This window comes from Hyla sarda, chromosome 1, assembly GCF_029499605.1.
Source record: "Hyla sarda isolate aHylSar1 chromosome 1, aHylSar1.hap1, whole genome shotgun sequence".
In the NCBI taxonomy this organism is placed as follows: Eukaryota; Metazoa; Chordata; class Amphibia; order Anura; family Hylidae; genus Hyla; species Hyla sarda.
This window is the reverse complement of record NC_079189.1, coordinates 41835364-41860943: the sequence shown is the minus strand read 5'-3', so window position 1 is coordinate 41860943 and position 25580 is coordinate 41835364. Positions and strand designations below refer to the sequence as shown.

Here is a 25580-nt window from a genome sequence, read left to right as displayed (position 1 = left end):
CCTCATTTCCGCTGCATCAATGGCGTGCCATTCATTGGGCCTGGCCAAAAGCGAATCGGGGTGGTGGGCAATGGACTGCTGGGCATACAAGTCCGTTTGCTCCACCATGTGATTGACCAGGCTGTCACTGAAAAAAAACTGAAAAAAGTCCAGATCAGTGAAGCCAGCCGTGTCAATCCGGATTCCTGAGTCGCCAACAAACTCAGGAATCCGTGGCTGATAACCCTCTGGGGGGCTCCAGACAGGGTCACCGGAAGGGGGCTCCGGTGCACTTGTCTGGGGGGCCGGACTCCTATTACGAGCGGCATTGCCACTCGTACTAGTGTCGGCCACTGGGTCACTCTCATGGGGGGTGCGTGGCCTCGCCTGGCGGCGTCTCCGCCGCCATACAGGGGACTCATCATCACTACTAGATGATGAGGAGGACGAGGAAGAACACAAAAATGTAGGATCTTCCTCGTCCTCACTGGCAGATTCGGAGTCGGAGGCTAAAAAAGCGAAAGCCTCCGCTACCGATAATGCCCGGCGGGCCATCGCCTTTTTTCTACAGTGGCGGGGGGGGGGGGGCAGTGGCGGGGGGAGGGGGTGTGTGCGGGGGTGGCGGGGAAGTATCTACTGTGTGGTGCTTGGTGTAAAAAGTGTATAACAGTAATGAAAAAAAAAAAAAGCTGCGGCCAAAAAAAAAAAAAAAGGGGTGGCGCACGCAGCTCCCTGAACCCCTAATAGGACCCGGGATAAGGGATCAGACACTAATAGGACCCTGGGGGATCTATTAGGGGGTCAGAGGGGGAAAAAAAAGCTGAGGCCAAAAAAAAAAAAGGTTGGCGCACGCAGCTCTGTGAACTTTTTTTAAAAACTTTTTAAAAACTTTTTCAACTTTATTAACCCCTACCTGTCCCTGCAATCCGCTGTCCCTATTCTAAGGTTGTTGAGTAGAATACAAGGTGTCCCAGTGGTCAGACCACCCGCAATCGGCTACTTATTCCCTATCCTGTGCATACAGGACAACCCCTTTAATACATAATGACACCATTTTTTTAAGTTTATTTATATGTCCTTTTGTTCCTGAGATATATGGGTTGTCTGATAATTCAGGGAATGGTTGGATGGGCGTGGACTTAATTTTTATAATGGGAGTGGTTATATAGTCAGATGTTGCAAATGTTGTACATAGAGGGGCATGTATGCCTAGTACACACACCCTGACTGTATAATCCTGCCCATCACCTGTCACTACTCTTAAAATAAAATTATAATTATTTCCACAATGATCTGACTCGTTCCCTAAATTGTCAAAAAATATAAAACCACATATTCCGGGAGGAAGTATCTAGAAACTGTAAAAAGGTGTGTGATCAGGGCAGCTTAAAGGGGTACTCCACCCCCTCAATGCAAGTCTATGGGAGGGGGCGTGACAGCTGTCATGCCCCCTCCCATAGACTTGCATTGAGGGGGCGGGACGTGACATCACACGGGGGCGGAGTCGTGACAACACGATCTTCCGTCCCCGTGGTCGGGAGCCAGACCCTCCAGCGCTTCTGGCGCAGTAACAGGTGGGTGCTGCGTGCTATATTGCGGGGGTCCCCAGCGGCAGGACCCCCACGATCAGACATCTTATCCCCTATCCTTTGGATAGGGGATAAGATGTCTAGGGGTGGAGTACGCCTTTAAAGGAAAATGGTCATCTGTTCATCCACACCTAAAACCAAAACACTGGGTTATAGTGTGGGTGAACCGGAGACCGATGAGGGGTAAATAGGTTAAATACATACCTGCACTCCGGAGATCTGTCCCTCCAAACATCTTCCATCTTGAGTGAATAGTACACTGGAGGCAGGCCTGTCGGCTGAATATGAATATTCATTGCTGCGGCTCATGTGAGCGATGCGTCGACTGAACGCTCACGTGACCCGCGACAATGGGCAGGCATGTCAAAATCCTACTTCCCGATTCTCTCCGTTCAGTGATGATTCTAGGTGGTCTGACAACCTCTGATCAAACACCAATATTAATGTCTCAGGGAACTCATCTAAGTTAGTAGAGGCTCCTTCTAGAGGTCAGTGGTGGTCTCACCTTTTATTGACCCCCAACTCAATGGGCAGACAAAATAAAGAAAAACATTTACTTTTTTAATTTTTTTTTTTTTTTTTTTGCATCTGGATCTATACCTACATGGGTCTAAAAAGTTCTTTTGATTGACGATTTAATGTTTTCACCACAAGACTTGGCTATTTTTGGTCATATTGAGCCTAATAATTTCCTTCTGAATCTCACTGTACAGAAACTTTATTTATTATCCCTGTGGTTACCCACAAAAATATTAAAAGAAAATCTGTTCAAAGAAAAATATTGTTTGTGCTGTGCATGGACTGACTGGCACAAAGCCCTACAAGAAAAAGAAAGATTTGGTTTATTAACGTTCAACAGAACTTTATTTATTTATTTAATTTCGCTCCTTCTATCTGGTCCATAGAGCATTGAGTGTATAACCCACTGACCACTGAGAGGCCGTAATTATTTGCCCAGTGGTCTTATTGGTTTTAAGCCTTGGAGTTCCTATTGTTTTAGATTTTTGATGACTGGAAGTTTTCAGGTCCACCACTAGTTGGCACAGAATTGAGAGCACTATATAAAATTTAAATTATTGGGAACCCATAATCCGTATGGATCTGAACCAGCCAATTTTGTCAGACCATCTGGCCACCCATGTTAACCAATTAAATGGTCAATTTGCATTAATACTACTCAACATTACTATGCATTACTATACCTTCAAGGTGTACTCCATCCCTAGACATCTTATCCCCTTTCCCAAGGATAGGGGATAAGATGTCTGATCTCGGGGGGTCCGTCCGCTGGGACTGCCGCAATTTCCGGGCCGACACCCCAAATTTATCAACATTTATGTTCAGAACGCCAGCTGTACTAGGCTGTGAGCGGCAATGGTTGTCACGCCACCTTCATTAGTGTCTATAGGAGATATATGGAGGGGGCGTGATGGATGTGGTCGCTCAAAATCCGGCACGGAGTGGAGTTCGCTCCTTGCATGTGGATTACTGGGGTTCAGGGCTGGAGATCAAGGGGGATCCCAGCGACTAGACCCCCCACGATCAGGCATCTTATCCCCTATCCTTTGCATAGGGGATAAGATGTCTAGGGGTGGAGTACCCCTTTAACTTCTTAAACTGCCCATACACATTAATGTTGGTCAAACCCACCTGTTTCATCCTGCCTTCTCCCCCAGTGGCAGATGTCTGGAGAGAAAAGGGTGGAGCAGCTGCAAACAGTTGTGTCTGGCAACAAGTTACTCCCTCTATCTATTTAGAATACATATATGTTTGACTCGGCCAAGAAGGTCAGGAGAGATAGCTGTTTGGCTTACAGTTTTTGAGGTGTATAGCCATCTATAAGGACAAAGCCAATTCAAAGGTGCTGTCCACTTTGGATTTTTTTTTGTTTTTGTTTGTTGAAGACTTCCCCCTTGATATTCCTAGCAAGAATGGGATGACTTTTTAGGGGTTCTGTTAGGTTACCCCTAAAGTTAAAGGTAAAATTAATTATTTGGATGGGTAGGTAAGGCAATTTTGAGGAATACATCTCTGACTTGGTTGTTGGACATGATAAAGATAAAGAACATTTTTTTTTTTTTATTAGTCAACCAATACTTCATGGGTGAAGTCATTCATGCAGACGTCCATAGACCAAATAGTCGGCAATGTTGGCTGAAGTCACAGAGAACCAGCAGAGTGTGCTCTAATGTCTATGACCAGATGACAACAAGTAAGATTTCATACAGTGGGAAGAGACCATTTCAAGACTTGATCAAGAGGCCTAGATGTGTGAAAGACAACAAGAATTCACTCCTTGGCAAAGGACTCTGACTTTATACTGGTTAATGTGTAGATTACTAGTCAATGATTTTCATATAACACATACTAGCGCAACACGTGGTTAATGGGATGACCTGGACCAGGGTCTCTTTGTTGCATTTCCGAAGGCCATAAATTTGGTCACATATAGAAAATGGTTATCCATGTAGCCTTTGGGAAAAGGTGGGTGGAGCCTACAGGTGATGAAGTAGAAAAGAGGCTTATAGTGCTGCTCCCCTTTTTTCCTACAGATTGGCAGATTGGAAACTACATAGGTTGGACCTCCCCATCAATCAGACAATGATGAGATATATACTGTTATGACATCAATGGCTGGTATAAGACAACCCCCTTAACATGTTAAAAGCTGCAAAACATACACTTATAGGCTCTATAGTATGTGGTTATTGCGTAATTTGCAATGACATTTTTATTACAGTCTTTGTTCTATTTTATTGTTCTTAGATGATGACATGATACCTTTGAGGCAACATATAAAATTGCAGCTCAATAAGGATTTCTAAAACTGTAAATCAATCTGTGATCTATGTAAGAAGAGCAAAGTTCCCATCAGTTATTACTGTGGAGTTTATTTAGGTGGAATAAAAACTTAACCAGTGGTGGTTTGGCCCATTTGTACCAAGTTATGGCTTTTTGCTAATTCTTAGCCAACAAACTGTCCAGGTTGCCCCACATATAGTATTGCTCTACTTGGGTTATCTATCTTGGGTCACATTACTTTTTTTAGGGATTATTCAATTTTATTCAAGTTTTTTTTGTAGAATTGTAGAATTCTTGTAAAATCTGGTAAAAGGTCCCTCATATAACGGTAACAGTTGATAGTTTTGCAGTATACGTTGGGTAGTTTTAAGACTTTCCTTGTAGTTACCTCATGGTAAAAAGTTGGGAAAACTAGTCTAAGGGATGGAATAAGTCTCATGGCAAGAACAATATTTAGATAGAGGGGCAAAGGTTTCTGCAGTAATATCAGACAGATCAATTCCCTAATCAACATTATTATTAATAATAATCATAATATATATATATATATATATATATATATATATATATATATATATATATATAATGTATCCAGCATGTCACCCAGTCAGAGGCTATATGCCCAACAGAGGTGAGTGGATATGAATGTTAGGCTCAGAATTTGTGTTCGGGTCCCATCCTAAATGAGGCCACCTCTGCGTGGTGGATGGGGGGGACACGTTTTGATCAAAAAGTGCGCTAAGAGCCTTAATTTTTTGACCAATGTGTGCTGCTGCAATCCTCTTTTTTGTATACTCTGTATTTGCCACAGCAGCGTGCACCCGTGTATTAGGTTGTTGTGCTGGCTATTTTTCTTATTGCTTGTTTGCACAACTCAGGGGGAATGGCACCCTCTTTAGCTGTGCACCCCTCCCCCTTTTTCACAGGAGGTTTTTTAAATTGTTAATGGATCCAGCGTGTCACCCAGTCAGAGGCTATATGCCCAACAGAGGTGAGTGGATATGAGTGTGTGTGTTAGGGTCCCATCCGAAATGAGGCCACCTCCGCGTGGTCGATGGGGGGACATGTTTTGATCAAAAAGTGTGATAAAAGCCTCCATTTTTTGACCAATGTGTGCTACTGCAATCCTCTTTTTTTGTATAGTATATATATATATATATATATATATATATATATATATATATATATATATTAATTGTAGAAGGTTTGGAGGGCACAGCTTTGTTTTATAATATTCTTATATTGCTGGCTGGTGGAATTTTATATGCGGTATCAGTGGCCGTAGCTGCTTGTTATATACTTCACTGCCGTGGTGCTAAGTTTTACAAAGAATTAAACAAACAAACAAACAAAAAAGAAAGACAAGAACAATGGGTTTTGAACCATAAGCAGATTTTATGAAAGCTACATATGGCACATTTTCATACACATCTTACTATACAAAAATGTATAATATACACTTTTACATGTCTAGATGCAAAAAAATAAAATAACAATAAAACAAAACATAAAGGGAGGAGATATTACAGAGATTATCAGACATTGAGCTTCATTAGATACAACAGGATTCTGACATTTACAAAAACAAAAACTTCCTGTTACCAAAAATAAAATCTTATAAAAAGATATTTTTTGCCCATAAGTTGGGATTATTATTTTAACTGTACAAACACACCTAAAAAAATTAGATGAAGATTTCCATGTTTTCTGAATGGCACGTGTGGACTAAACTGGAGTATTAGCTTGGCCTTGGCTTATCTATCATTTCTAAATTGCAATGTTTTTGTTTTATCATTTTTTAATCTAGCCATAGATATTTACTCAAGATTTTGAGAAATTTGGTCGAAAAAAGCTGTGAAGGCAGGGAAAAAATCAGAATTGGACTGTTCATGGACGACTTGGTTGTCTTAGATTTAGCACCTTGATATAATGAACATGGAAGGTTTTTCTTTCACTTTATGGGTGAACCCACAGTCCAAAACATACCCAGATTTTTAGAGTAATTTTTTTTATTTAAGATTTGTTTTTTGTGCCAATAATTTTAGAATGTTTGTGTTATCTACACCAGCATAATATATATGTAAAGTTCAAAAAAAATAAAAAGGTTCTCTAGTTTAATAAACCAATTGTCAACTGTCTAAGAGTGGGTTCACACCACGTTTTTCAAGTATATTTCCCGTATACGTTTTCATTATTGAAAGCACATGGAACCGTACTGAAAACCGTATACATAGACAAATAATTGAAAAATGTATGCACCCGGATGCATCCGGTTGCGTACGGTTTGCTTGCAATACGGTTTTCTCCCATACTCAAAACCGTCTTTGACCATGGTTTTGTCTCCGGTTTAAAAACCGTACTGCAACCGCATACTTTTTTTTTTAACATGGACGTAAATAGGAAATGCACATGTATACGGTTCCATATGGGAAACCGTATACGGCTTTTACTTTGCACATGCGCATTGGCATTTGCACCCAAGACCCCTCCCATTATAAATGGACAACATTTCCAAAAACGTATGAGTTTTTAAATAAAAACGGACAGAACTGTATGCACTTTTAAAAACAGTATACGGTTTAAAAACGCATACGGTTTACTTTTTTCGATACTGTTCTATCCGTTTTTTTGTCATACGGTTTTCTTTAGAATAACTGATTGAAAACAGTATGTGAACGTAATGTGAACCCAGCCTAATTCAGGAGAAAAGAATGGCTACAAAGAGTGTCTCCTACTTTGGAGGACCTGGAGTATCTGTGTTTTAAATAGATTATTGGTAGATTCTAGTGAACATCATGTAATACCTTAGTTTGCCTGCGGTAGTGCTGTGGGAAAACTAAAGACTTCCTTGTACAGATTACAGCTGAAGGTTCCAGCATGCTGTGATCAGCTTATTTACAGGAAAGCTTCTAACATTAATACAAAAAAGAGTTGTCTAAAGCTGACAAACCCTTTAATTAATTTTCTTACTGGATTTGTGTAAAAACCTTTGCAAGTACTTTTTTAATACTATTTTTTACTTTTAATAGGATCTAAAGCAGTTCCATGTATTTATAACTTTCTTTTTTTGTAGTTTGTGATATTTTCCTCACTCTATTTTAATACTTAACAGGAAAAAATATGCTCTATATAAAAACTCAAAAAATAAATAAATAAATGAATAATAAAAAAAAAAAAAATTTCAAACAGGATCAGATTGAGAAATGATAAAAACACCTGCAGAAGAACAGACAAGACTGGCGCAAACATAATACATTTTTTTTCTCCAGTATTTAGCAATAGGCATAATCTATACATTAACCAAATGTCTTATAAAGCTTTAATTTTAGGAATGAGGGAATATTCTGTACAAGATTGTCAACAGGAGCACTGAAATAACAAAGGCAATTTTGTATACAAAAACATAACTCCAACTTCAAGGACTATTTAAGGATAACAATAAGGGCAGTGTAAGGGACAACTAAGAAAAAAAAAGTAAAAAATAAAAATGAGTCCCCTCTGCCCTGTATCATAATCTTTAAAAGTCAGTATAAGCTGCTACATGAGGAACATTTGGGAATCACAAAAAGAAAAGGCATACAAAAAAAAATTTAAAATTAACATTTAGTCAAAAATAATATTTTACATAGACATTTTTTTCTGTTTAACAAAATAAATTAAATATACATGGCTTTAGTTTAAAATCTATATAGAATTACACATTTTCTATAGTCATGAAGTTGCTTTATAAAGTCTGTACTGTATAGTAATGATTATAAGGCATCTTTCTGAGACGGTGAAATGTTATCGCTTTTATTATCTGTAATATATTGCGTTTTTTCAAAAATACTCTTATTGAGTTTTATCCACATTTTATCCTAAGCAGCTTGCTTTAGGGAACCCAAACTCTAGGTCTTTCCAGATTCTACTGTGCTTGAACTTCTATGGTAACAATGGTGTTCAAGAAGACGTGAGGCTTTATGATGTAGGGAGTCAGGTGAGATTTATCTAAGAGGGTGTTTAAGGGTAAACGGTAGCAGGCACTTTGCGGAACATTAAATCACTCAAGAAGAAATTCCAAGAAATTTTTCACTGTTGAACATGCTAGCTTATCTCTAATGCTATAAAAAAAAAAACTTCCTTCATGCAGGTCTGTCCAATGGTTTACTTTCCATACGTCGGTGTACCTTTCGAAAGGCCAAATCTTGGCCAGTACCTAAAGCTTGGCCAACCAAAAAAGGCACAAATGTGACAAATGAACTAGTGAGTTTGAGTGACCCTTGAGAGGGATACGGCACTTCTGATGATAATACAAAAAGAAACAAAAACAGCAACAATGTCCCCCCGGTTACACGGAGATACTATATCATCCTTCATGATTCCATTAGTTATAACATATTCATGTCTACTGGCAGTGTAGGCTGAACCAGGCAGTCTTTTTGTGAGGTACCGCTGAAAAAAAAGTTGTCTTTAGCATTTAACACTGATAGTGAATATGTTGATGCTGGTGAACTTTGCCTTCAACATGAGAGTGCGTATGGGTATGGATGTCTGTGTAAATCTTTGGGTACATTTTTGATGCCACTCCGTTGGCCAAAATAGGTCCTTGGGGAAGTAAGTGTTGCTGCTGAGCAACGTACTCCTCATAGTTTATGGAGGAGATGCAGTCTTTGTCTACTATCTGTGGTATACAGACTCTTGGCTGCGGTCTATGGACGACGGCCGCACTCGGAGGAGAACATGGCTTCTTCTTGGTTTGGCAAAGCCATAGGAGAATAGTACCAAATATAAAAACTGCTCCGGCAGGAACCCCGATAATCACTGGCCATGGAAGACTACTTGGTGACATGCTCACAGGTGCAATGGGAGGCTTTGGATCTGTAGATGGAGAAGAAGAAAAAGTTGATGAAAAAAAAAAATGGATGCAACTGATTAAAACCAGAAAAGGAAGAATGAAAAACAGATGTCAGGCAGAACTACGGACTACTATCGCTCTACGGTATTCTGATAACACAACATCTGCCAAGTAGAAAAGTACGCTGCCAACAAATAAGGCTTTGTTGTAGGTGTCCCATTAAGGTCTTACAGGACAAACAAACAGTTTGCTTTTGTTCGGTGCGTATCTCCAAGGTTCTGTTTTATTTTGTCTTTGCCTCAATGTAGCAGAATAAACCTTCTCCGGCCACATGTGGTTTCAAAAATACCATTGCTCAGCAGTGAGTCTGGCAGCTCGGAGCAGCCGCGATATACAATGTGGTTAATTGTCACTAATACCTTCCACTAATGTCAACAAGACAGTCATTTCAACTATGCAGTACGGTTGCGCAAAGTTTCCTATGCCAGATTCTACTGTGCCAGACAACATGATGTTCCTCCAGGTCTTTCAGATAGAATAGCAGTCAATTGCCCGTTTATTGTATTACATGGAACAGTTGTTGCTTACTATACAGTTTCAGGCCTGTACCTCCAAGTTTTACGGAGTTGGACACCATCAGGCTTCTATGGTGATCCTATTGTACTTCTCTAATTTCATAAGTCATAGTGACAGTATGTTCCTTTAGATTTATCACTACTTCTAGGGGAAAATACCTCTGACATATGGCATGCTGTACACGGCATATGGACTCACATACAGCCTCTGGCAAGTATGTGTGGCCTTATTCATGACAATGTGAAGGGCTGAAATTTCTTTAATGGATTAAGATGTGAAAATGAACCAATTTCATCAGCTAGGCTAATGACAGGTCAACTGATTGTTGGTTATGTCTAGAATACAAATATGGTCAGGAATGTTATCAAGTGTTTCAGAATCTCCACAGAAGACTCATGGGTCCTGTTATAAGTTAATGGGATCCAAAAACAGATTTGGCATTGCTGTTGTGGCTCAATTGTCAATGGATGCAAGAACAGAGCTGAGTGGCCCCAGCCCTAGCAGACCCTATCAGCACAAAGAGCTATAGTGAATAATTATTACACAAACCACATTATTGCTATCACACACTGGTAGGCACCACCAAAATAATAAATTTCCTGGTAGGGACCGGTTAGTCGTGGAAGTTTGGGAAACATAGTGCTCCAAAGTAAGAGATGTGTCCCATTTTGGAGGTTGTGGGGGTCCCAGCTGTTGGACCCCCTGTGATCAGACACTTATCCCTTATCCTGTGTAGCTGGGGTCCAACCACTAAGACCCCCAATGATCTCCAGAACAGGCACATCTATTACCTTGGAGCTGGATGATATAAGTTGCAGTTCTAAACAATGTACTAAAATTACCAACTGAAATCGACAGGAAATGTTTGCATTCTTTTAAATAGTAGTTTAACCCCTTACTGTTTCTAGTACTTGTAGGTTAAATATCACACTTAAAAATCAATTACACTTTTAAACAATTCAGCTTACCTGGCAGTACGGTCAGAAAGGCAATTTTAAAGCTGTATCCCATTGTGTTGGCACCAAGGCAAATATACATCCCAGCATCCTCTTCTTTTGCTCGTGTTATGATGAGTTTATTTAAGTAGGAACCGTCAGGCCGAGACCAAACATCTCCATTGGGAAGGACGATAAATTTCTGGCCACCAAAATCGATGGTGGAATTGTACTTGCTCTCTGAGCCATATTCAACCCTCTTCAACCACTGGATCACTGGCTTCACATCACTACGAACCTTACACTGGAAGGATGTTGTGCCCCCAAAATCCACGGTGGTGTTGACCGGGTGGTTACCCGTCAGTATGGGTTTCGATTTTGTTCTCTCTAATGAAGATAGGAAAAGTAAATAGAGTCATTATATTCATTGCATTACTGGGAAGCATTATCACTATTAGTAATGGTGAGTTGTTTCACAGCAGGTGGTAAAGCGCAATGGTTTTTGGAGTGTGTGCATTTTGTTGACATCTAGTGGCCAAGAGGAAAACTGAAACACATTTTATAGATTCATACCCTATTAGTATGTCAAAAATATTCTAAAGCTAACTCGCACTGATAACAAAGGGGGGGGGGGGAGTGATGCAGCATATATTTTTTAGAGAGTATTTTTATGTTTTTAAACTTTTTATTTAAAGGTAACTTTTTGATTTAAAGGAGGTTTCTTTTTTTAACTGGGAACTATTTGGTTTTAATTATATTGTTATTTCTCTTTTTTTAAGTTGATTTCCTTATTTAAGGAAATGTTTTTTATGGTGACCTTAAAAATGCTTTTAAACTGGAGACTTAAAAGTTAAACATAAATAAAGAGACTTCTTTAAAAAAAAAAAAAAAAATTCTGTAGGGAAAACATTCTTTACACTAATTTTATTCAATCTAAAGGCAATTCCTCAGCCATTTCACTGATGAACAGACATAAGATTTTTTGCAAGACCAAAACATATTAATGCACAGATGTCAAACAAAGTATCTGGCGGAGTCTATGGTAGAAGATATTATCCAGATCTAGTCTTATATCGACCAACGCCAAATGTTTCCCACCTCATAAAAAGTTTTCTCTTTTTACTAGCTGCTCTTTGTTATTTTGTTATATCTTATATGACTATATAATGTAGCTTGCTGCAACCCAGCCAAAAGGCATCCAGGAGCAGATACGAGTTGTTAGGTACGCCGGTAGAACTGGTATGGTAGTCCTGGGTTCTGATACAATGAAAATGCCAAATCTGACATGGGGATGAGGGTTGATTCATTTTCCTGTCTGTGCTCCTGGTTTTAGTGTAAACACATGTTTTTAGTATCTCAATACAGCTGAATGGTTATTGCTACCAGATGTCTCCTGCCTGGTTTCTTCTCTGAGAGCACCAGGCTGGCCAGCTCATGTGCTTCTCATCATTACTGATACGGAAGAGAAAGACAAAAAGTGCCAAGAACATCTCGACGATAGCATCAACGTTATGGCAGGAGTGGTACTTACGGATAACTTCTACTTTGTACGTTGCATTGATCTGCCCAACTCTGTTGTACACTTGGCACGTGTACTTGCCACTGTCTTCTGGCTTGAGGCTCTTCAGATTGAGCGTCCACTTTTTCTTTTTGTTCTCTCCAATCTCCTGAGTACTCAGAGGCTTGTTGTCCTTCAGCCAGTTGATCTCTGGCCTGGGATTTCCACTGGCCATGCATTTTAAACGAACAGAGCTACCCACAGGACGGGCAATGACTCTCTTCCTCATCTTTGCTGGTTGGGTAAAGCGAGGTCGGACTGAGGGGGAAAAAAAATTATCATAGGTAAAACAACAAATTTAACTTTCCAGACCCAGGACATGTGCACTGGCTAAGTTACAGCGTTTCTGATAAACCATGTTTTCCATGAGTTTTTTTCCTTTGTCAAGTCTGTAAAAACACTTAAAACCTGATACCATGTGGGTTGCCAATCAAGTGTTGCCAATCTCCTTAAAGGGTTATTTAGCGGGAGGGACCTTTGGTGATGTCCCGCCTCAGCCAGTGACTGGCTGAGAGGCAGTAAAACACTATGGGCCCAGGCGTGACGATTTTTGACATGAAGAGGATCGTGGCCAGGGATCGGAGTGGGACACCGAAGGCACCTCGGAAATGCTGGAGGTAATTAAAGTTTTTTTTTTTACATACTGTGCAATTGCCAAAGGTCCCTTCCGCTGGATAACCTCTTTAAGGCACATGATCAATGCATGTTAGTGACTATACTTTTTACCAAATTCTGTGTGGTTTTCAGATGCATATTGTCAGAGAAATTCCACATAAAAAAATCTAGATATATAAGAAAGTTAGATGTTAGACCACTGCTGGCAAGCACCCTCACTGAAAAAAATAGGGAAATGCTCAACGTGGATGAATTTACTTAAAGGCTATCTGCGGGCGAAGACAACCTATTGTCACGATGCCGGCTGGCAGGAGGTGGATCCTCTGTGCCAGAGAGGGATTGGCGTGGACCGTGCTAGTGGACCGGTTCTAAGTCACTACTGGTTTTCACCAGAGCCCGCCGCAAAGCGGGATGGTCTTGCTGCGGCGGTAGTGACCAGGTCGTATCCACTAGCAACGGCTCAACCTCTCTGGCTGCTGAAGATAGGCGCGGTACAAGGGAGTAGACAGAAGCAAGGTCGGACGTAGCAGAAGGTCGGGGCAGGCAGCAAGGATCGTAGTCAGGGGCAACGGCAGAAGGTCTGGAACACAGGCTAGGAACACACAAAGGAACGCTTTCACTGGCACAATGGCAACAAGATCCGGCGAGGGAGTGAAGGGGAAGTGAGGTATAAATAGGGAGTGCACAGGTGAACACACTAATTGGAACCACTGCGCCAATCAGCGGCGCAGTGGCCCTTTAAATCGCAGAGACCCGGCGCGCGCGCGCCCTAGGGAGCGGGGCCGCGCGCGCCGGGACAGGACAGACGGAGAGCGAGTCAGGTACGGGAGCCGGGATGCGCATCGCGAGCGGGCGCCACCCGCATCGCGAATCGCATCCCGGCTGGAGACGGTATCGCAGCGCACGGGGTCAGTGGAGCTGCCCGGAGCGCTGCGGTAGCGAGAGTGAAGCGAGCGCTCCGGGGAGGAGCGGGGACCCGGAGCGCTCGGCGTAACAGTACCCCCCCCCTTGGGTCTCCCCCTCTTCTTAGAGCCTGGGAACCTGAGGAGCAGACTTTTGTCTAGGATGTTGTCCTCAGGTTCCCAGGATCTCTCTTCAGGTCCACAGCCCTCCCAATCCACCAAAAAGAACCTTTTTCCTCTGACCGTCTTGGAGGCCAGTATCTCTTTCACTGAGAAGACATCAGAAGAACCGGAGACAGGAGTGGGAGAAACTAACTTGGGAGAGAAACGGTTGATGATGAGTGGTTTAAGAAGAGAGACATGAAAGGCATTAGGAATACGAAGAGAAGGAGGAAGAAGAAGTTTGTAAGAGACAGGATTAATTTGGCACAAGACTTTGAAAGGACCAAGATAGCGTGGTCCCAGTTTGTAACTGGGGACACGAAAGCGGACATATTTAGCGGAGAGCCATACCTTGTCTCCGGGAGCAAAAATGGGGGGAGCTCTTCTTTTCATATCGGCAAACTTTTTCATGCGAGATGAAGCCTGTAAAAGAGAATTTTGGGTCTCTTTCCATATGGTGGAAAGATCACGAGTCACTTCATCTACAGCGGGCAAACCAGAGGGCAAGGGAGTAGGGAGGGGGGGAAGAGGGTGACGGCCGTACACCACGAAAAATGGGGATTTGGAGGAAGATTCAGAGACTCTGAAGTTATACGAGAATTCGGCCCATGGTAGAAGATCTGCCCAGTCATACTGGCGGGAGGAAACAAAATGGCGTAAATAATCACCCAGGACCTGGTTAATTCTTTCCACTTGCCCATTGGATTGAGGGTGATATGCAGAGGAAAAGTTTAATTTAATCTTGAGTTGTTTACAGAGAGCCCTCCAGAATTTTGACACGAATTGGACGCCTCTATCCGAGACAATCTGCGTGGGCAAGCCGTGAAGACGAAAAATGTGTACAAAAAATTGTTTTGCCAACTGAGGCGCTGAAGGAAGACCAGGAAGAGGGATGAAATGTGCCATCTTGGAGAATCGATCAACGACCACCCAAACAACAGTGTTGCCACGGGATGGAGGTAAGTCTGTAATAAAGTCCATACCAATCAGAGACCAAGGCTGTTCGGGGACAGGCAGAGGATGAAGAAGGCCAGCGGGCTTCTGGCGAGGAGTCTTATCCCGGGCACAGACAGTGCAGGCTCGCACAAAATCCACAACATCCGTCTCCAGAGTCGGCCACCAATAGAAACGAGAGATGAGTTGCACGGATTTCTTGATACCCGCATGACCTGCGAGATGGGAGGAGTGACCCCATTTGAGGATTCCGAGGCGTTGGCGTGGAGAAACGAAGGTCTTCCCTGGAGGAGTTTGCCTGATGGAGGCTGGAGAAGTGGAGATCAGGCAGTCAGGGGGAATGATGTGTTGCGGAGAGAGCTCTACTTCCGAGGCATCCGAGGAACGAGAGAGAGCATCGGCCCTAATGTTCTTATCGGCAGGCCGAAAGTGAATTTCAAAATTAAATCGGGCAAAGAACAGAGACCACCTGGCCTGGCGAGGATTCAGCCGTTGGGTAGACTGGAGATAGGAGAGGTTCTTGTGATCGGTGTAAATAATAATGGGAAATCTTGATCCCTCCAACAGATGCCTCCATTCCTCAAGTGCTAATTTAATGGCTAGAAGCTCTCGGTCCCCGATGGAGTAGTTCCTCTCAGCCGGAGAGAAGGTCCTAGAAAAAAAACCACAAGTAACAGCATGCCCGGAAGAATTTTTTTGTAGAAGGACCCCTCCAGCTCCTACAGAGGAGGCATCAACCTCCAATAGGAAGGGTTTAGATGGGTCAGGTCTGGAGAGCACGGGAGCCGAAGAAAAGGCAGACTTGAGCTGTTTAAAGGCGTCTTCCGCTTGAGGAGGCCATGACTTAGGATTGGCATTCTTTTTGGTTAAAGCCACAATAGGAGCCACAATGGTGGAAAAACGTGGAATAAATTGTCTGTAATAATTGGCGAACCCCAAAAAACGTTGGATAGCACGGAGTCCGGAGGGGCGTGGCCAATCTAAGACGGCAGAGAGTTTATCTGGATCCATTTGTAGTCCCTGGCCAGAGACCAAGTATCCTAGGAAAGGAAGAGATTGACATTCAAACAGACATTTCTCCATTTTGGCATAAAGTTGATTGTCACGAAGTCTCTGAAGAACCATGCGGACATGCTGGCGGTGTTCTTCTAAGTTGGCAGAAAAAATCAGGATATCGTCCAGATATACAACAACACAGGAATATAAGAGATCACGAAAAATTTCATTAACAAAGTCTTGGAAGACGGCAGGGGCGTTGCACAGGCCAAAGGGCATGACCAGATACTCAAAGTGTCCATCTCTAGTGTTAAATGCCGTTTTCCATTCATCCCCCTCTCTGATGCGGATGAGATTATAGGCACCTCTTAAGTCCAGTTTGGTAAAGATGTGGGCACCTTGGAGGCGATCAAAGAGTTCAGAGATGAGAGGTAGGGGGTAGCGTTTTTTTACAGTGATTTTATTAAGACCGCGGTAGTCAATGCAAGGACGTAGGGAGCCATCTTTTTTGGACACAAAGAAAAATCCGGCTCCGGCAGGAGAGGAGGATTTGCGGATAAAGCCCTTCTTTAAATTTTCCTGGATATACTCAGACATAGCAAGAGTCTCTGGGACAGAGAGAGGATAAATTCTGCCCCGGGGTGGAGTAGTGCCCGGGAGGAGGTCAATAGGACAGTCATAAGGCCTGTGAGGAGGTAAAGTCTCAGCTTGTTTTTTGCAAAAAACATCCGCAAAGTCCATATAGGCCTTAGGGAGACCGGTTACAGGGGAAACCACAGGGTCACGGCAAGGAGTACTGGGAACCGGTTTAAGACAGTCCTTGGAACAAGAGGGGCCCCAACTCTTGATCTCCCCAGTGGACCAATCCAGGGTTGGGGAATGGTGTTGAAGCCAGGGTAGTCCAAGGAGAATTTCGGAAGTGCAATTGGAGAGGACCAAAAACTCAATTTTTTCGTGGTGAGGTCCAATGCACACTAGGAGGGGTTCCGTGCGGTAACGCACGGCACAGTCCAATCTTTCATTGTTAACGCAATTGATGTAGAGAGGTCTGGCGAGACTGGTCACTGGGATGTTGAACCTGTTGATGAGAGAGGCCAAAATAAAGTTTCCTGCAGATCCGGAGTCCAAGAAGGCCTTAGTGGAGAAGGAGAAGGTAGAGGCAGATATCCGCACAGGCACAGTAAGACGTGGAGAAGCGGAGTTGACTTCAAGGACTGTTTCACCTTTGTGCGGAGTCAGCGTACGTCTTTCCAGGCGGGGAGGACGGATAGGACAATCCTTCAGGAAGTGTTCGGTACTGGCACAGTACAGGCAGAGATTCTCCATGCGGCGTCGTGTCCTCTCTTGAGGTGTCAGGCGAGACCGGTCAACTTGCATAGCCTCCACGGCAGGAGGCACAGGAACGGATTGCAGAGGATCAGAGGAGAGAGGAGCCGGGGAGAAAAAACGCCTCGTGCGAACAAAGTCCATATCCTGGCGGAGCTCCTGACGCCTTTCGGAAAAACGCATGTCAATGCGAGTGGCAAGATGAATGAGTTCATGTAGATTAGCAGGGATTTCTCGTGCGGCCAGAACATCTTTAATGTTGCTGGATAGGCCTTTTTTAAAGGTCGCGCAGAGGGCCTCATTATTCCAGGATAGTTCTGAAGCAAGAGTACGGAATTGTACGGCGTACTCGCCAACGGAAGAATTACCCTGGACCAGGTTCAACAGGGCAGTCCCAGCAGAAGAGGCTCGGGCAGGTTCCTCAAAGACACTACGAAATTCCGAGAAGAAGGAGTGTACAGAGGCAGTGACAGGGTCATTGCGGTCCCAGAGCGGTGTGGCCCATGACAGAGCTTTTCCAGACAGAAGGCTGACTACGAAAGCCACCTTAGACCTTTCAGTAGGAAACTGGTCCGACATCATCTCCAAGTGCAGGGAACATTGTGAAAGAAAGCCACGGCAAAACTTAGAGTCCCCATCAAATTTATCCGGCAAGGATAGTCGTAGGCCTGAGGCGGCCACTTGCTGCGGAGGAGGTGCAGGAGCTGGCGGAGGAGATGATTGCTGAAGCTGTGGTAGTAGCTGCTGTAGCATCACGGTCAGTTGAGACAGCTCGTGGCCTTGTTGCGCTATCTGTTGTGAGTGCTGGGCGACCACCGTAGTGAGGTCAGCGACATCTGGCAGAGGTACTTCAGCGGGATCCATGGCCGGATCTACTGTCACGATGCCGGCTGGCAGGAGGTGGATCCTCTGTGCCAGAGAGGGATTGGCGTGGACCGTGCTAGTGGACCGGTTCTAAGTCACTACTGGTTTTCACCAGAGCCCGCCGCAAAGCGGGATGGTCTTGCTGCGGCGGTAGTGACCAGGTCGTATCCACTAGCAACGGCTCAACCTCTCTGGCTGCTGAAGATAGGCGCGGTACAAGGGAGTAGACAGAAGCAAGGTCGGACGTAGCAGAAGGTCGGGGCAGGCAGCAAGGATCGTAGTCAGGGGCAACGGCAGAAGGTCTGGAACACAGGCTAGGAACACACAAAGGAACGCTTTCACTGGCACAATGGCAACAAGATCCGGCGAGGGAGTGAAGGGGAAGTGAGGTATAAATAGGGAGTGCACAGGTGAACACACTAATTGGAACCACTGCGCCAATCAGCGGCGCAGTGGCCCTTTAAATCGCAGAGACCCGGCGCGCGCGCGCCCTAGGGAGCGGGGCCGCGCGCGCCGGGACAGGACAGACGGAGAGCGAGTCAGGTACGGGAGCCAGGATGCGCATCGCGAGCGGGCGCCACCCGCATCGCGAATCGCATCCCGGCTGGAGACGGTATCGCAGCGCACCGGGTCGGTGGAGCTGCCCGGAGCGCTGCGGTAGCGAGAGTGAAGCGAGCGCTCCGGGGAGGAGCGGGGACCCGGAGCGCTCGGCGTAACACCTATCCCCTATCCACAGGAGGGGTCCGAACACTGTGACCCCCCCCCCCACTCTCCTGCACGGGGCCACAGTTCTGCTGTGCTGGAGGCGTGTCGGCTGCAGCATGATGTCGCGGCCGACACGCCTCCTCTATGTAGTTCTATGGGAGAGGCGGAGAGGCAACATTTGTGCCTCCCCTCCTCTCCCATAGAACTATATTTGGAGGGGGCGGGGAGGGGGTGTAACTGTCAACCTCTCTAGGTTGACGCTACGCGCAATAGCACTGAGCGCTAATGCGAGTGCCCTTTTCAGGAGATCAGGCACTACTTGTGGATACGGGATAAGTATAATAACGCTGCAGTTGTCCTTTAAAATCACAGTTTTAATTTGTAAATGTGCATGCTCCCCCCATATGATATCCATATGGCCATAATAGGGAATATTGACAGGATTTTTTTCATAAGGATTCAACAAGCCAGTGGACCAAAAAGGGATTATAGATGATGAATAACACATTATAAGTCCACCCACGAATATAAACATATACAAATAAGCCAAAAGTGGATAAATTAGGCTCTTGAGTCAAGACGTCAGAAGCTGTAGTCAACAGATTCACTACAATAAATACACTTATGCCGTTTGATCGTCAATTAGATTTTTATGTTTTTTTTACGCAGGCAGCTTTCCGTTGCTTGTACTCGAATACTTGTCAAAGTCAACGCTCAACATATGCTGCAAACATCCCATCATGTATACACTGAAAGGCCACATTCAGAGGAGGTGACGCCTTCACTCTGCTCAATGCGCTTCTTACTTCCTTACAGTACAGATGCCAATTGACTCTCGAGAAAGAAAAAGAGATGTTTTTGGAAAAAAACTGGTTGGCTTCAAAAAGATGGACTGACTCAAAGGGATATTCACGTAAGGAAATGGCTTATAAGACTATTCACTATTAAAGTGATACAACCCAACCCAACACAGTTGAAACATTTCTAAATATGGCGAGAAGAAATCCAAGATTGTAAAATATTCTGGAGTAAAAGCACTCTCCTAAACTATCTTCTGCTATTCTACTAAAATTCCAGCTAGTTCTGGACAACTGGATGCCAGATCAAAGGAAATGTACCTAATGTAAGAGTCAAGAAATGATGTACATGTCTTACACAGTTCCCAAAAACCCAACAGGACTGGGATCCCAACACTGATACTGGGGTCTGCAATCTCTACATATATGAACAGATATGAACAGATATATATAATTTTTTTTTAATCAGCCAACAGAGTTATGAGGGACAATCCTGGGAACCAGATATGGGTTTGCTTTGTAAAGGTCCTTTTCAAAAGTGGCCATATTGAGCTGTCCCCAGGCAGTCCATGAGGCAGGGCCTAAATGCTTCCATTTTAGCTATTTATATATTGTAAAGTATGTGTTAATCATTGTAGATCGTCACTGAATTTGGTGAAAAATTGTTACTCCAGTCCATAAGGGACAACTGACAATAGAAACGGCATTGTCATTAACAAAAACAACTTTTGATATATTGTTGAGAAATATCAAAAGTTTTGATCGGTCGGGGTCTGACTGATCACTAGAATGAGTTGGGAGAAGTGTATCACGTGACCTGGATAAAAATCATTCAAGTGAGACCAAAAGCATTTCATTGGATGATCATATTCAACAATCGTTATCCTGTTCGGCAATAAGATAAAAAATTTAAACTTGAATTTTATTAAAGAATTTTTTTAAATAATGATATACCGGAACAGTCAAAAACTTTTTAAAAACTTTTAGAATTTTCAATTTTTAGAAACCTCATGCAATTTCCAATTCTTACCCCATTGCTTGTTGGAGAATTCTTCTAAATCTGGATTATGCCCATTGGGAGGCTGGTTGGGTTTTCCTGCACTGGAGTCATCTGCAAAATATGAATGTTTAATTTTACTGTTAAAAAATATCAACATAAAATTAAAATTAAAACAAAAAAATTCTAAAAAGTTATAACAGCTGAAGGCGCCCTGATTGGAATAGAATGGACCATGGTAAAGGCATGCTGGCCCTAAACGAGTCCTTGCGTAACCCTTACTAGAGATGAGCGAACTTACAGTAAATTTGATTCGTCACGAACTTCTCGGCTCGGCGGTTGCTGACTTTTCCTGCATAAATTAGTAAAGCTTTCAGGTGCTCCGGTGGGCTGGAAAAGGTGGATACAGTCCTAGGAGACTCTTTCTTAGGAATGTATCCACCTTTTCCAGCCCACCGGAGCATCGGAAAGCTGAACTAATTTATGCAGGAAAAGTCATCAACCGCCGAGCCGAGAAGTTCGTGACAAATCGAATTTACTGTAAGTTCGCTCATCTCTAACCCTTACCTTTGCCTGTCTGGGCATGCTGGGAGTTGTAGTTTTGCAACAGCTGGAGGCAGCCTGGTTGGGATACACTGGACTACTGTATGTTAAAGACATGCTGGTCCTAAACATTAAAGTTTTTTTTTTTTTTAAATCACCTGGTACCAGGAAGTTAAACAGATTCTTAAATTACTTCTACTTAAACATCTTAATCCTTCCAGTAAATATCAGCTGCTATATGCTCCACAGGAAGTTCTTTTCTTTTTGAATTTCCTTTCTCTCTGACCACAGTGCTCTCTGCTGACACCTCTGTCCATTTTAGGAATTGTCCGGAGCAGGAGAGGTTTGCTATGGGGGGGTTTGGGCAGTTCCTAAAATGGACAGAGGTGTGAGAGCACTGCGGTCAGACAGAAGGGAAATTCAAAAAGAAAAGAACTTCCTGTGGAACATACAGCAGCTGATAAGTACTGGAAGGGTTAAGATTTTTTTAATAGAAGTAATTTACAAATCTGTTTAACTTTCTGGCACCAGTTGATTTAAACATTTTTTTTTTCCAGTGGAGTACCCCTTTAAGCCTTGAGCAACCCTTACGCTGTGTTCACACTGTGCATTTTTTACATACATTTTCCAATTTTGTCGATATTTAGGGGGGCATCCTTCATAGTTTTTGCGCTTTTTGAATGGTTTTAAAGTGCATTTCTGCTGCGCACTAGTAAGAGCATGTAACCAGATAACTGCATAATAAAGACGACCGGTTTTGCAGGCGAGGCACAGGCGGTCGGCGCGGACGGGAGATGAATTTATGGAATTGGTTCTCCTGAACCGAGCTGCAGTTTACGGATCGTACTCTCTGGGATACAGATAAAAACGTGTTTGCCATGGCATTCGTAATGTAACACCGCGTCCGAGGCTGCGTTTCGAGCTCATTATGCCAGGCGGGGGTGAGTTTTGGTGGAGAGGGGAGGGTGACATGTAGCTTACCAGCCCCCTCCTGCTGCACTTGTGTTACAAGAGTACCCACCATTGACATATACTTCCAGCATGTGACTGGCATTCCCTACTACCACTTGAGTGGCTGCCAAGGCTTTGATGTGAGCCGCAAGGCTTGAAATCTATTTGATCCTTTGAAGATGTTGCCCCCCCACCCCCCCCTCCCCTTACCCTTGTTATCCTGCCAAATATCAGAAACCTGTGCACTTAACTGACAAGACACAGTCCGCTAACCGAGCAGCGGTACGCTGTGCCCGCTCTGCAAATAGCTCGATTGAAGCCTGTGCCAGCTGTGTGCTGCCACCGCTCACCAGCAAGACAATGCCCGGCGTCCTCACACACAGATCACACAGCAGGATTTTCATATACTATCTCACTTTTTCCTGACCAGGGTGCCCCCAGCTGTTGCAAAACTACAACTCCCAGCATGCCCGGACAGCCTTTGGCTGTCCGGGCATGCTGGGAGTTGTAGTTTTGCAACAGCTGGAGGCTCCCCGGTTTAGGAAACACTGGACTATGTTAAAGGCATGCCCGTCCTTACCCTTAGACTGTGTTCACACTGTGCAGTTTTAAACACACGTTTTCTGACTTCACCAATCAAAATGGAATAGAAAAAAAAGAAAGATTGTTACAAATGCAAAAAAAATGAAAAAAATACGCAGTGTGAACACAGTTTCAGGATTTCTCCAATTTTGGCGATATTTAGGGTTTAATTTTTTTGCATGGTTTCAATACTTTTGTACCTTATTTATGATATATATATATATTTTTTTTTTTTCCATTTATTTTTTTTTTTTGTTTTGTAGTCTGCGGAAATAGATTTGTTGCATGATTGTTCATCAAAAATTGGGCTCAAGTATGCTCTACTCCAGTGGTCTTCAAACTGTGGCCCTCTAGATGTTGCAAAACTACAATTCCCAGCATGCCCGGACAGCCTACCGCTGCTTTACTTCCCTAGGGCCATCCACATGGTCATCCTACTATCAACTTGAATATGGCTGAGCTGTAATACCCGACTTGGCCTATGAACCAAAGTGGCGCTGTTTCTGGAAGCAAACACTTAGTAATTGCATACCGCACAATGATCAGAAAATGTATAAGTCAGTGAACACTTCCCCACTTAGCCATCATACATCTCGACGGGGGGGTGAATTTTGGGGAAATTTATCAAAACTTGTCCAGAGGAAAAGTTACTGAGTTGCCCATAGCAACCAATCAGATCGCTTCTTTCCTTTTTGAAAAGGCCTCCAGAGGAAAAGTTACTGAGTTGCCCATAGCAACCAATCAGATCACTTCTTTCATTTTTGAAAAAGCCTCCAGAGGAAAAGTTACTGAGTTGCCCATAGCAACCAATCAGATCGCTTCTTTCCTTTTTGAGAAGGCCTCTGCAAAATGAAAGAAGCGATCTTATTGGTTGCTATGGGCAACTCAGTCACTTTTCCTGATAAATCTTTGATAAATCTCCCAATGTTAGTAAAATCTCAGCCCCAGTCTTTATTGTGAAGTCTAGATTCCATATATTCCCCCAGTTATAACAAGCGCTTCCTTTCCGTCCAAAAATCGGAAGCCATCTGCGCCATCCGTTACAAATGCATAAGTCACGTATGGCATAAATACTGCTTTAGGGTACGTTCCCACACGGCGTATTTGCTGCGTATTTTATTTTCCCTGTTGAAGTCAATGGGTAGGAAAATACGCAGCACCAAATACGCAGCAAATACGCAGCAAAATACGCCACGTGGGAATGCACCCTTAGTTCACAGGGGTGGATGACATGCAGAATTTCCACAGTGTATTTACTGCAGAAAATCCGCAGTGGATTTTGCTACCATTGACTTCAATGGGTCAGCAGAAAATCCGCAATAAAGGCTGATTTGCAGATTTTTCTTCGGACCCATTGAAGTCAATGGTAGCAAAATCGTCTGCGGATTTTCCGCAGCGGATACGCTGCGGAAATTCCGCAGGTAATCTGCCCGTGTGAATGTACCCTTAAAGGGGTTATCCAGGAAAAAACTTTTTTTATATATCAACTGGCTCCAGAAAGTTAAACAGATTTGTAAATTACTTCTATTAAAAAATCTTAATCCTTTCAGTACTTATGAGCTTCTGAAGTTTAAGTTGTTCTTTTCTGTCTAAGTGCTCTCTGATGACACGTGTCTCGGGAATCGCCCAGTTTAGAAGAAGTTTGCTATGGGGATTTGCTTCTAAACTGGGCGTTTCCCGAGACACGTGTCATCAGAGAGCACTTAGACAGAAAAGAACAACCTTAACTTCAGAAGCTCATAAGTACTGAAAGGATTAAGATTTTTTAATAGAAGTAATTTACAAATCTGTTTAACTTTCTGGAACCAGTTGATGTATATAAAAAAGTTTTTTCCTGGATAACCCCTTTAACTTACAGATGTAGCAGAGCTAGGTTTCTTGAATGTAGTAGAGCAGAGTTTGTCAGAAGTAGCAGAACAGAGGGACAAAAGTGACAGAGCTGTTAGGGTTACGTCTCTTAGATTTAGCATAGAGGAGTTTGTCAGGTCTAGCAGAGTTTGTAAGTGTTACAGAGTAGAGAATACATTTTAAAGGGGTATTCCAGGAATAATATTTTTATATATATATATATATATATATATATATATATATATATATATATATATCAACTGGCTTCAGAAAGTTAAACAGGTTTGTAAATTACTTTTATTTAAAAAAAAAAAAAAATAACTTAATCCTTCCAGTAATTATCAGCTGCTGAAGTTGAGTTGTTCTTTTCTGTCTGGCAACAGTGCTCTCTGCTGACATCTCTGCTTATCTCGGGAACTGCAGGTTTGCTATGGGGATTTGCTTCTACTCTGGACAGTTCCTGAGACAGGTGTCATCAGAGAGCACTTAGACAGAAAAGAACAACTCAACTTCAGCAGCTCATAAGTACTGAAAGGATTAAGATTTTTTTTAATAGGAGTAATTTACAAATCTGTTTAACTCTCTGGAGCCAGTTAATATACATAAAAAAAATTTTTTTTTCCTGGATAACCCCTGTAACAAAGCCAACGCAATTCGCAGTACAATGTATGCACTGGTTTTTACCCACTTGGCGTACTACTGCAACGTGTGAACACAGTCTTTATCAGATATAGAAAAAATGAGATTTTGCCAGAAGTAGCAGGGCAGAGTTTGTCAGAAGCCGATTGTTTGTTGTATTAAGCAGGATTAAGCTGTCAGGTGTACGGTGCAGGGTTTATCAGATTTAAAGGGCGTGAATTTGCTGTAAGTAGTGGAGCTGATTTTGTCAAATTTAGCAGGACTGAGTTTGTCAGATGTATAGAGCTAAGGTAAGGGGGTGGCTTGTTAGATGAAGCAGAGCTGAGTCGGCTTTTCTCATAAATATATATCTGTAAGGAATGCAAAGTATCTTTGTCTATACCAGTTTTTCCTACCCAGGATGACTCCAACTGTTGCAAAACTACA

The 25580-nt window shown here is 43.1% G+C and overlaps 1 protein-coding gene across 5 annotated transcripts in view; it reads right to left on the bottom strand.

Annotated features, from left to right (window-relative positions):
* Positions 1-5765: 5765 nt before the first annotated feature.
* Positions 5766-25580, bottom strand: part of FGFRL1 (fibroblast growth factor receptor like 1) — a 165677-nt gene continuing 145862 nt past the window's right edge. For all 5 annotated transcript variants that reach the window (XM_056554531.1, XM_056554537.1, XM_056554557.1 and 2 more), the window contains 4 exons: positions 20625-20705; positions 12247-12531; positions 10749-11102; positions 5766-9227 (listed from right to left, as the gene is read on the bottom strand). In XM_056554531.1, the coding sequence (XP_056410506.1) occupies positions 8827-9227; positions 10749-11102; positions 12247-12531; positions 20625-20705 (1121 nt within the window). In that variant the 3' untranslated portion in view covers positions 5766-8826. The remainder of the gene's footprint in view (positions 9228-10748; positions 11103-12246; positions 12532-20624; positions 20706-25580) is intronic.